Source organism: Nerophis ophidion, linkage group LG28, assembly GCF_033978795.1.
Source record: "Nerophis ophidion isolate RoL-2023_Sa linkage group LG28, RoL_Noph_v1.0, whole genome shotgun sequence".
Classification (NCBI taxonomy): Eukaryota; Metazoa; Chordata; class Actinopteri; order Syngnathiformes; family Syngnathidae; genus Nerophis; species Nerophis ophidion.
In genome coordinates this window covers 29,276,732-29,290,388 of record NC_084638.1, presented here as the reverse complement: position 1 = coordinate 29,290,388, position 13,657 = coordinate 29,276,732, and the positions used below count along the sequence as shown (strand labels likewise).

General features: G+C 39.4%; 1 protein-coding gene across 1 annotated transcript in view; it reads right to left on the bottom strand.

Annotated features, from left to right (window-relative positions):
• vdac1 (voltage-dependent anion channel 1) overlaps positions 1 to 12,469 on the bottom strand; it is a 24,719-nt gene extending 12,250 nt beyond the window's left edge. Inside the window, exons 1-5 of the mRNA XM_061891419.1 lie at positions 12,164 to 12,469; positions 3,020 to 3,089; positions 2,844 to 2,893; positions 77 to 229; positions 1 to 2 (exon numbers count right to left, since the gene is read on the bottom strand). The exon at positions 1 to 2 is cut by the window's left edge and continues 51 nt beyond it. Coding sequence (XP_061747403.1) covers positions 1 to 2; positions 77 to 229; positions 2,844 to 2,893; positions 3,020 to 3,086 — 272 coding nt within the window. The 5' untranslated portion in view covers positions 3,087 to 3,089; positions 12,164 to 12,469. The remainder of the gene's footprint in view (positions 3 to 76; positions 230 to 2,843; positions 2,894 to 3,019; positions 3,090 to 12,163) is intronic.
• Between the last annotated feature and the right edge of the window lie 1,188 nt (positions 12,470 to 13,657).

Genomic DNA, 13,657 nt, shown 5'->3' with positions numbered 1-13,657 from the left:
AGCTGCAGAGAAAGTTTGGAGAGCGGTATAAGTTGACGTGGAAAGAAGGGGAGAATGTCCGCTCGCGATCACCGACCTGGTCTTCGATGGTGATCTCGGTGCCAAGGGTGTTGTCAGTATTCCACTTCTCCGTGAACGTCAGCCCATGCTCCGCCCACTTGTACTTGGTCTCCAAGGACCCGGCCACCTTGCTGGTCTCCGTGTTGGCGGAGCCTGTGCTGGTGAATTCCTAACAGAAATAGTAATAATTCAGAATGTTGTCAAAAAGTGTCAAGTACAGAACCCCCGTCCAAAAGCAAAACCCAGTAACTCAATTTTGGTCAAAACTGAGCTGATAATAATTTTGGAGTTCCTAGGTGATATGCTTTACATTAGTGTATGCGATATTGTAATTTGTTCCGTAAGTAAGCTGTTACGCGCATGGCAGGACCTAGCAACAGAATCATCATACTGGTGTTATTATATGCATCAACTGTTAATTCAAGGCTAAGGCAAATTATCGAGATATATAATCATGTATCGTGACATGGCCTAAAAACATCGAGATATTAATAAAAGGCCATATCGCCCAGCCCTAATTCAAGGAAGTATCCACAGCGTTGTTGACACTGCCAAACCCTTCTACTATTTTGGCTGAACACCAAAAAGATTAACCAACAAGGTGGATTTTATTTTACATTCTTAATCATTGTAGTGACCTGGAGATCACAAGAAGGAGTTTTGTGATTTCAAAGTGTGAGTACACCTACAGGAGCATAGTGTGCGATCAGTTTTTTCTCTAAATCCTTCCTCCTCTTGTTTTTTTTTTTCCTTTTCCTATTTTTTTACAGGGCACGTTCCTATCCTGTCACCTGTTGTCATATTTGTGTTTCTTGGATTGGTCGACAGCAAGATTTGTTGTACTTTTTGGGTGCGATGACAAATACATCTTGTATCTTGTAGAACGTGGATACATCCCTTACTTGTTTGATATAGTATATAATATGGACTTTTGTCAAGGTTGGGACAAATTATTCATGTTTACATTGTTTCTTATGGAGAAATGTGCTATTTATGAACCCTGTTCGAGAACCAATGGAAGTCAGGAATGGAGTTACTACTGTATTGCGCATTTTGCCAGCCTGCTGTTGGCATATTGAACAGTGGTAGGGTGCCTAAAGGGGGTGGAGCTATAAACGGTTTAGTGTGTTGATTGGAAGACCGAAAACGGTCAGATGCAGAAGGTAAAGAATGTGTCATCAATTGTTGATGTCCTCGTCGTCTTTGTGAATTAATTAATGCTGGCATGTCCCGCTACGTACTTACACCATAACAGACAACTCGGAATAAATAATCCTTGGTTTTCTCCTTAACTGTCCAGTCTACTGAAAAAAAAAAGGGATGCTGCCTGGGCCAAAGCTAGAAATACCAAATCCCAGACTGACTGGACGGTTTTTAGGCAGCTCATAAATCTTTTCCAGTAATGAGATTCCTAACATATGTAAATCTGCCTTTGTTTTACCTTTGTTGGAAGGAGGCGATCCCGCAGCTGCTAATAATTTCAAGCCTCGCATAAATATCTCTGCCAAAATGTAAAAAAATAAAAAATAAAAAAAAGTGTTTAGTTGTACTGTGCAGGTTTGAAATAAATATTTCAATTCAATTCAATAACTATAGACTTGGGATGTACGATAATGGCTTTTTTGCCGATATCCGATATTCCGATATTGTCCAACTCTTAATTACCGATACAGATATATACAGTCATCGAATTAACACACTATTATGCTTAAGTTTATTTATTTTGGAAAACCTTGTTGCATTGTTCAATGCAGTGGTTCTCAACCTTTTTTCAGTGATGTACCCCCTGTGAACATGTTTTTAATTCAAGTACCCCCTAATCACAGCAAAGCATTTTTGGTTGGGAAAGAGAGATAAAGAAGTAAAACACAGCACTATGTCATCAGTTTCTGATTTATTTAATTGTATAACAGTGCAAAATATTGCTCAGTTGTAGTGGTCTTTCTTGAACTAATTGGAAAAAAAGATGTAAAAATAAATAAAAACTAGTTGAAAAATAAACAAGTGATTGAATTATAAAGATTTCTACACATAGAAGTAATCATCAACTTAAAGTGTGATCAACTTAAAGATTGTGATCTGGATTCATGAACTTAATTCTAAAGATTTCTTCACAAAAAAAAAAAGTTTAACATCAATAATTATGGAACATTTCCACAAAAAAATCTAGCTGTCAACGCTGAATATTGCATTGTTGTATTTTTTTCACAGTTTATTATTCAATAAATATATTTATAAAGGATTTTTGAATTGTTGCTATTTTTAGAATATTAAAAAAAACTCACGTACCCCTTGGCATACCTTCAAGTACCCCCATTTGAGAACCACTGGTTTAATGCATCCAGCGGGGCATCATACCAAAATTAGACATAAAAATGTGTTAATTCCACGACTGTATATATCGGTATCGGTTGATATCGGAATTGGTAATTAAGAGTTGGACAATATCTGAATATAGGATATCGGAAAAAAAAACATTATGGGACATTTTTTTAACCCATGTTGTGTTTTTATGTTAATGTTAATGTGTAACATATTAAGCAATAAAGAAATCCATAATTTCATTGTGGTGTATGACTGCTGCTATTTTTGTTATTATATGTAATTTTTTTTGTTTTGATGCCCTCTTCGCTGTTACTCTTGGAAAAAACAGACTTTAATCTCAAAGAGTTTTTACCGGGTTAAATAAAGGATATTAATTAATTGACTGGAAATGTGGTTGTTGTCCACATTGATTGTGTAGACCTGGAACACTTCAAGAGGATCATCTATTTAAGACTTACCAGTCCATTTTCAGACTTGGTTTTTAGGTCCAGCTTGATGAGCCCGAAGCCTGCAGAGAAACCACAAGCAAGGCTGTGAGTTAGCGAACATATGCTGCGTGACGCTCCTGTGGCACGTGAGGAAGCACAAGTGAAGCATCAGCACACTGTCCACGGTTTCACGGCACAGCGCTCACCGTATCCCTTGGTGAAAACATCCCTGGCAGACTTTCCCAGGTCGGTGTAGGTCGGAGGTATGGCCATGATCTGAAAAGACAGGTATGATGCCGTCAGGAAAGAAGCAGACGTACTGACTGTCAACCACGTGGAATTTCAATCTGTTTCAATGAGGCCATGATTGTGGACTTCACTACTTGGTAGCAGCAATTCATCAGACCCGACTAATGGGCTGCCTAAATGGGTTAATTTCCAAAGTGGGCAGCACACACAATTGCACAGCAATACAAAACTCAGGTTGCAAAGGAATGGAACATTTCCCAGAAGTTTCCATGGGAATTTAAGATGGAGAATGTTGTTGTTTTCTTTTCATAAAGTCTTGTAATTATTAGCCAGTGGCCACCCTTTATTTTTAAGAAAAAACACACCCAGAAACATAAAATCTTTGTCTGTGTCAATGTTTGTTGTTGACGAACCCCAAGATGCAGAGATGGAGGCAGGCATGCAGTGAGAAAACAAGGTTTTAATATAAAAAACTAGAACAAAACCAGACAAAGGGTTCAAACCAAAAGTGCGCACATGGGCGGATAACAAACAAAAGGCCTAGCGTGGAAGCTAACAGGTATCTAGCAGGAAACAGAAAATCTGGAAACAGCTAATGGCTAACAAGAAAACCAAAAAGCTAGGAGAAAAACTACAAATTGCTAACAGGAACAGCTTACTGCTACGATGACAAGGACAAATAGTAGCACGACAGGTAGTAGCTGTAATGACGACATCAACAAATCACGACAGGTAGCAACGACACGAGCGACAATAATCCAGCACCGACTGGAGGACAAAAACAGACTCAAATAGAAGCGGGCTGATTGACAACCGGTGTGGCCAGGTGCCAATCAGCCACAGCTGAGGGGAAAAAGCGCTCAGGGAGAAACACAGGAAACCGACAAAATAAGAGCGCTGACAGGAACTAAAAATAGGATATACTAAACACAGAGGAAAGAAAGACAAATGCAGAGGAAAAAAACTTAAACGCAAACAAACTGTCAGGGGAAAGCCTGACAGTCTGGCTTCTTTTCGATCTCTATTTTAATGTTTAAACATGTTTATCTTCCTCCATTTTTAATTTGTGATTTATTTTTTATTTTTTACATGATAAAGCCAAAACGAGTGTTGCACATCTGGTTTGTATGACGTCACACAGGTTCACTTCCTGTTGTAAACACCTTGGTGACTAGGCCTGGGCGATATGGTCTAAAAAATAAAAACTAATATTTTTTTCACAAAATATTCAATTTACAATTTTTTCCCTTAATTTTTAGGTAAACCAATGAATACAAATGACAGATAATTCATAATAACTTTCACTTTTATTTGATCAAAATACAGTAGTTTGAAAATACACTTCTGCATACACTGCATCTTACTTTTAGCAAAAGTATTCATTATTGTTTCCAATGGGGGGCAAAACTTCTATTTTGAATAAAATACTTGAGTAAATAAAAACATACCGTATTTTTTGGACTATAAGGCGCACTTAAAATCCTTTCATTTTCTCAAAAATCGACATTGCGCCTTATAAAAACGGTGCGCCTAATGTACGGATTAATTCTGGTTGTGCTTACCGACCTCGAAGCAATTTTATTTGGTACATGGTGTAATGGTAAGTGTGACCAGTAGATGGCAGTCACTCATAAAAATACGTGTAGACTGCAATATAACGCCAGAAAACAACACCAAAGCTTGAAGTGTTATATTAAAAATAAAGAACATTACACACGGTACTCAGAAATCTGTCAAAATGTTTTAGTATGACTTTGACGCTGCACCGCTTGATGGATTGTCTGCCCATTATGGCTACCGTAGTCAGAGATACAAGTATTACTATGGTGTGTGTATAAAGACCGCAAAATGGCACTCATTAGCAGACATATGGCGTTTTGTTTCACAATGTTATGCAAAACCAACTTTTCTAACCTTCTGGCAAATGCTGATGTGTATTTGAGATCTGCATAAGTCCTGAAAAATTTGCGCAAGTCTGCCACTGTAGTCCGTGCCGACACAGTCGATAAGCTTCTTCTTTTTCACTATTTTCTTGCTATGTGGCATTTACCCTCTGCTGTTGCCATTTGTAATATAATTAAGCGTAAAGTTCTAACTTATAACTCGCTACGGAAGCGCTAAAAACTACCGGTGTAGTGGGTTTACAATATTCACCCACGGAACTTTAGTTATAAGAGAGTTCTGGTCGGACGGTTTTTCACGGGACACATTTCCGATGTTGTTGTTCTGGTGAACCACAGATGAGGAGATGCCGCTACGTTATTGATTTAAGTAAAGTCTGAATGTCATTGAAAAATCTTAGCTCCATCTTTTGACACTTCTTCCACTCCTGTCCTTGCACGCTACACCGATACAACAAAGATGACGGGGAGAAGAAGCTGCCGAAGGTGAGTCACTTAAATAAGACCGCCCACAAAACGGCGCACACTGAAGCGACTGTCAGAAAGCGGCTTTAAAACATCATCTATGCAACATTTTGACCAAGGAACCATGTTATGTAGACCAGTGTTTTTCAACCTTTTTTGAGCTAGCGGCCCAGCCATTTCCCCGCTGTCTTGCGTCTCCACTAGATAAGCAGTACACCGGTTCCGTGAGTTATCAGTAATTTTAATTTAAAACAGTGATACTAACCGTCCAAATTTTAGTAAGGCTTATTATTACCACTAATCCTTACATTCCTATTTGTTAGTCAGTTAGCAACATACCTTTAAAAGTTATCGGTGTATTTGGATAAAACCTTCACAAAATGTCAGAAATAGGATCAAGAACAAGTAATTCTGGGGTGCATATGGATCATTTCTACTATGTTACCTTACGTTGTGTGTGACCACACACAGAGATAAAGATACTAAACGACTGAGAAGAGGGTTCACTCGGTTCATTTCACTCCGCTTTAAAACAAACACGTTTAGGTGCTGAGAACATTACAAAGAGTATGTTTGGAAGCGACAGATGTAGAAAATTATCATTTCATTCATCCAAGAATTACCTGCTTGTCCGTATGTTAGTCAGCACCCGAACTCAAAAAGTTACAAGCAAACTTTGATGAAACTTACAAAAAATGTCAGAAATGGGGTAAGGAACAAGAGATACGGCTCACCATCGGATTCAGGTTGTTTTTAAAGAACTATTTCCAATTGAAAAACAGGGCCTGGTGGAGGGTTTTTGTTAGTTCTATTCTAGTTTAATAAGCAACATAGTTGTACCTGTGGGAGAGCCTGCCTTCTTTAGTATTCTCTGCCACATAGAATTGTGGGGAAATAAGGTAGTTATTTTTGCTGCAGACACGTTACAAGAGCACAGCATGGCGCTGGAAGAGTCACGCAGGCCTCATGATAACATTGTGCTGAATTTCGATAGCAACTACGCCGAGTATGTTGAAAGTGTGACAGACGTGCAGAAGAAAAAACATTTCTTCATGATAAAACAAGGTCCATCGGCACAGTGGCGCGTCTTGGTATACTGCAGAGCTCAAAGCTGGCCTACAGCGCCACAAGATAGGAAACGGTTATAAAAGTCTCTTTTAAGCAACAACTGCACCATATTTTCTCCCTCAAGAAGTGAATTTAAGAGCCTAAATACACCTTGTGGCTGTTTCAAACAGCTGGCTTCAACATTTGTGGCATACTCATCGTCCCTTCACCATGTCTCATGGAAAATGGTCTCCATTAGCAGTGTTTCCTCAAGAAAATGTCTTAGTTAAAGGGGTGTCTGTCCGGCAGACTGACCGGGGAAGACTACAGACTGCGGTGAAGTAGGCGGGCTTCGTTGCATGAAGAAGCCTACAATTTTTGGTTGTGTTTTCCGCTCCATTTGCTCAATGGCGATATACAGGTATATCTCAATATTTTTTCCGTAAAGTAAAAACAAAACAGTCTTAGTTACCTGAGATACTAAGCATGTCATTATTATGCCACATGCTGACACATGTTCAACTCATCATGCTTAATTTATTACAGCATTTGGGAAACCTGTAGTTGATTTTTATTATGTTAATGTTATATTTTTATCAATATGTAATAGCAGGGACCCTGCCATTCAAAACTAGGCTCCTACTTTGCTAATGATTAATGTAACTATAGCTGAAAAAAATAGTACAATAGCAATAGGAGAGTCTATTCATCCCTGAACACCATGGAGTTCATGTAGGCTTTATGATGCAGATATATTATTATATCAACTATCAAAGACAGCTTAGGGGAATTCTTCATTTAACATAGTATTGTTTTTTTGCTGCTTCAACACAGCTCAATCAACACAGAAAAAGGTAAAGTAAAATAACTTAGTTGTTAACTGTAGGTCAATAATGATTATGTCTCTCTCAGACAGACAGGGCTTTGCTTTCCGTAACACACGCACACCGCAAAATGAGCTAACGTTACGCTAAAAGCTAATTAGCTTTCACCTCAAGGACTGCGAGCGAGCTGAGCTGCCGCTTATGTTTCTAGAACGTCAACGGGTTATATATTGATGTTACTAGTATTGACTGGGAGGTGTTTATTAAAATTTGGGGAGAGTCCGCTGCCTTATGCTCACCTGCTAAACACCTATCTACTCACCACACCGTCTCACCTCTCTGCCTGCCTCTGCCGTGAGCACTGACTCCATGCGCCCTGAATATGCACTGCTGATTGGCTGTTACATGCGCTCTGAATACGCACTGCTGAATGGCTGTTACCGCTCTGCGTGGAACCGATCAGATGGTTCTGTGGGTGGGACAATGCTGGGTGATGCAAAGTCGTACTGACAGAGGCAGAGGCGGAACTAAGCGTAACAGCTTGTTAAGACTTTAGTTTAAGCGGTGGCTTTTTGTTGTTAAGGCAGCCGCCTTAACAACAAAGCGCTGCGGGAAACCCTGCCATTAGGGAGATTTGGGTTGGAACGTGCTTTGGAACACCTTTGCTTACGTCTCATAGAAATGGTAACAATATGGCCGACGATTGAGCTTTTGATAATGCAAGTTGATGACATATACTAGCCGTGTCCTGCAAATTTCACAGTGAAAAGCAAACAAAGGCGTCCTCAACACAATGTAGCGTCTTTGATAGTGGCTAATGTCCCCCCTCAGTGCAACCTTTCACTTTAGGGAACTATCATAAATTCCAAAATATAAGTAACTAAGTAATTTTTATTTATAAAGCGCTTTTCACAGATGAAATCAAAAAGTGCTGTACACAATATAGGTAAAGTAAAACAACCATTCAATAAAAAAAAACAGGGGCAACATCATAAAAAGGATACAAAGTGGATTAAAAATTATAGTTAAAAGGTGCATTAACTATAAGCTTTACTAAAAAGAGAAATTTTCAAATGTTTCTTAAGTGAAGTGAATTGAATTATATTTACATACCGCTTTTCTCTAGAGACTCAACGCGCTTTACATAGTGAAACCCAATATCTAAGTTACATTTAAACCACGTTTCAACACAGTCAAGATCACGAAGGGACTGGTGCAAATTGTTCCACATGATAAATGGATAGACAGATGGATGATGCATAAATGGACAGATAGATGGAGGATACATAAATGGACAAATGGATGGGCACATAGATGGATGATCAATGGATGGACAGATAGATGGTTGATCAATGGGTGGACAGATAGATGGATGATCCATAAATGGACAGATGGATGGATGATACATAAATGGACAGATAAATTGATAACACATAAATGGACAGATAAATTGATGATACATAAATGGACAGATAAATTGATAACACATAAATGGACAGATAAATTGATGATACATAAATGGACAGCTTGATAGATGATACATAAATGGACAGATTGATGGATGGGCAAATAGATGGATGATCAATTGATAGACAGATAGATGGATGGACAGATAAAAGGATGATACATAAATGGACAGATGGATGGGCAGATAGATGGATCAATTGATGGACGGATAGATGGATGATAAATGAATGGACAGTTGTATGGATGATCAATGAGTGGACAGATGGATGATAAATAGATGGACAGATACATGGATGATCAATGGATGGGCTGATAGATGGATGATCAATTGATGGACAGATAATGGATGATAAATGGATGGACAGTTGCATGGATGATCAATGAGTGGACAGATAGATGGATGATAAATAGATGGACAGATGGATGGACAGATAGATAGATGATAAATAGATGGACAGATAGATGGATGATAAATAGATGTACAGATAGATGGATGGACAGTTGTATGGATGATCAATGAGTGGACAGATAGATAGATGGACAAAGGGATGGATGATCAATGGATGGACAGATAGATGGATGATAAATAGATGGATGGATGATCAATAGATGAACAGATAGATAGATGATAACTAGATGGACAGAAAGATGGATGATAAAAATGGACAGATAGATGGATAATAAATGGATGGACAGTTGTATTGATGATCAATGAGTGGACAAATAGATGGATGATAAATAAATAGATGGACAGATGAATGGATGATCAATGGATGGATAGATAGAGACGGATGACAAATACCGTATTTCCTTGAATTACCGCCGGGTCAAACTCGCTTCGCAAAATAATTAGTGCATGCTTAGTATTACCGCCGGGTCAAACTTGTGACATCACGAGTGACACTTCCCCTGTCATCATTTTCAAAATGGAGGAGGCTGATTTCAATAATTTGAAATCGCATAAAGGGAAGAAGATTAAAAGCTCTTCAGTAGGATTTAAGGTCCGAGCTATTGAATACCGGTATGCTAAAAAGAACAGTAAGCAGCTATGTTTTATTAATATACCTGTGGAGCAGACGGTCCGACAGACAGGCAGGGCATGCAAGATGGCGGCGAGCAAGTGGAGAGGAGGAGCGGAAGAGCGACCTGGGCTGAGGTTTTATTGAAAAATAAACAAAGTCAAACTGCTCAAGCCATGTCCTTCCTTGGTGGTCCTGGGAACCCGCAAGACGACGGCTTGAGACCGTCACAATACCAAAGCTTTGTCTGTCAAATATGAGTCATTAAATGACTCCCGCCTCCTGGTGGTAAAGGGCGCTAGTGATCCTTCTTGCGACTACTCGGCTGCAGAAGAAGTGAAATGAGTGACGTGATATGTGCTGGAGGAGGTAATAAATGAAGATCTCCATCGAGCTAGAAGAGGTTTTAAAATAATTTGTGCATGCTTACTTTTACCACATGCCTTTGGTAAGCGCAGGAGTGAGAAGAGGTTTTAAATTATTTAGCGCCCTGGCGGCAATTCAAGGAAATACGGTAGATGGACAGATAGACGGATGATAAATAGATGGACAGATAGACGGATGATCAATAGATGGGACAGATCTATGGATGATAAATAGATGGACAGACGGATGGATGATAAATAGATGGACGGACGATAAATAGATGGACAGATGGATGGATGATAAATAGATGGACAGATAGATGGATGATGGATGGACGGACAGACAGGTGGATGATAAATAGATGGACAGATAGATGGATAATAAATAGATGGAGGATAGATGATGGATGGACAGACAGATGGATGATAAAAAGATGGACAGATGGATGATCAATGGATGGACAGTTAGATGGACAGACAGATAGATGGATGGACAGACAGATAGATGGATGGACAGACAGACAGATAGATGGATGGATGATGGATGGACGGACGGACAGATGGATGATAAATAGATGGACAGATAGATGGATGATAAATAGATGGATAATGGATGGATGGACAGACAGATGGATGATAAATAGATGGACAGATCAATGGATGATAAATAGATGGATGATGGATGGATGGACAGATCAATGGATGATAAATAGATGGACAGATCGAAAGATGATAAATAGATGGACAGATAGATGGACAGACAGATAGATGGACAGACAGATGGATCGATGGACGGACAGACAGGTGGATGATAAATAGATGGACAGATGGATGGATGATAAAAAGATGGATGACAAATAAATGGACAGATGGATGGATGGATGGATGGATGATCAATGGATGGACAGATAGATGGATGGACATATATAGATGGATGGATGATGGATGGTTGACAGACAGACAGATGGGTAATAAATAGATTGACAGAGACATGGATAAATAGATGGATGATGGATGGATGGACAGATAGATGGAAGATAAATAGATGGACAGATCAATGGATGATAAATAGATGGATGGATGATCAATGGATGGACAGATAGATGGACGGACAGATAGATAGATAGATGGATGGATGATGGATGGACGGACAGATGGATGATAAATTGATGGACCAGATAGATGGATAATAAATAGATGGATGATGGATGGACAGACAGATGGATGATAAATGAATGGTCAGATATATGGATGAGAGATAGCAGGATGACAAGATAGATAGATGATGCATAGATGGACAGACAGATAGATGGATGAAGAAATAGATGGATGGCAGTTAGATGGATGACTAATAGATGGATGATAAATAGATGGACAGATAGATGGATGACAAGATAGATGGATGACAGATAGATGGACAGATAGATGGATGACAAGATAGATGGATGACAAGATAGATGGATGACAGATAGATGGATGATAAATAGATGGACAGATAGATGGATGACAGTTAGATGGAAGATCTATATTCTCCTTCAATGGAGGACTTTCCCTGCAGTGAAGTAAAAGAACATAATGTTACATATTTTATTAAGGATAATAATTAAACCAGTGTTGCATTTTTAATACATATTTGTGTATTTGATAGTGAAGTACATTTAGTTTAATGTTACTTTAGATGATGACATTCTGACGGATTAGCATTAGCTTGCGTCCAAGGTGGCCAGCGGACAAACACGCCCTTTTTCTGCTTTGTAGTCTATATTAGTTAAAATTTAGTCTAAATTAGGTTAAAAATATATATATATTATTGGATGATTATGCTCAACATGGAACATTAGTCCTGCAACCTTGTTGTTATGACAAAGTCATTATTAGCCGCCGAGCTAGCGGAGGGCCTCCCTTCTACTATGCTGTTATATTCAGTAGCTCTACGTGCTAAACGCTACGTGCTAACACGGAGGACATACCCGAGCACACAAGCTCACATTTGGGGACAAAAAACCTTCTTACCTCGCTGGGTGTGTGCTCTCCTTGTCCGGGACCGCGATGGGAGAAGTGTGGACTGCACCAAAGAGGGATGGCGAAAGAAGGAGGAGGAAGGTCGGCGTCGGCACGTTAGCAGTCACGCAACAAGCTGGCAGCCATCAAAGATACAACAGGAGGCGAAAGGGGGCAAGATGACTCCCCGTCTTAGGCTAGCGAGTCATCAAAGCTACAAGAGGAGGCAATGGCGTCGAAATGACACCACTTCTGTTAGCCAGCAGCTGTCAAAGATACAACAGGAGGCAATGGCGGCAAGATGACTCCCCTCTGTTCGCTAGCAGCTGTCAAAGATACAACAGGACTCCCCCCCCCTTCGAGCTTACAACCGTCAAAGATACAACATGAGGCAATAGCGGCAAGATGACTCCCCCTTCTGTTAGCGAGCAGCTGTCAAAGATACAGCAGGAAACAATGCCTGCAAGATGACTCCCACTCTGTTACTGGGGGTTTGGTCCAAGCTTGGCATGACGAGCACTACTAATATGAAGTGGAATTATGTTTCTAGGTCACATGACCTAGAAAAAAATAAATGAATAAATAAAATTAAAAAAATTAAAATAAATAAAAAAATAAGAAAATTATATACATATATATATATATATATATGTCTTGATTGGATTATCCAGAGAATAGTGCTCAATACCGTGGTAGAGCGCAATACAACCCATTTATCATTTATGTATGTGTGGGAAAAATCACAAGACTACTTCATCTCTACAGAACTGTTTCATGAGGGGTTCCCTCAATCATCAGGAGATTTTAATGGAAGCATTCACATACAATGGTTTATATAGAGCACAGAGTGGGTGGGTACAAGCAGGTGTAGGGTGTGGTGATTGGCTCATGTGTTACCTAGGAGGTGTTTCCGTCTGTGACAGCATGTTGATATGATTTAACTGCGCTTGTTGAGGGATGACAGGTCTCGATGATATATAATAAACAGTTTCTCTTTTAAGCATAGGTTGCATCTTGTATTACCACTGTTGTAAGGTGTGCTGGATGCAAGAATTTGCCATGTTTTTGAATATTCAAAATTATTGTCTTTGAGGTTCCAAATGTGCTAGCTGAGTTCTGTAGAATTCCGCAAGGTTTGGTTTCTAAAGGAGGCGTTGTGATTATTCCATCTTGCTTTAAACGCTCCCTCGGTTGATCCTACGTACGTGTCGGGTGTGCTAATGTCCTTGCGTGTTACCTTTGCTTGGTAAACGACTGATGTTTGTAAGCACCCCCCGTTGAGAGGGCAATCAGGTTTCTTGCGGCAGTTACATTCATTATTGGTTTCAGAGTCGTTTAGTCTGGGGGCAGGCAGTTTCCATAAAAATGCTTATATTAAAATCTCCTGATGATTGAGGGAACCCCTCATGAAACAGTTCTGTAGAGATGAAGTAGTCTTGTGATTTTTCCCACACCTACATATATATATATATATATATATATATATATATATATCTGTCCATCCAT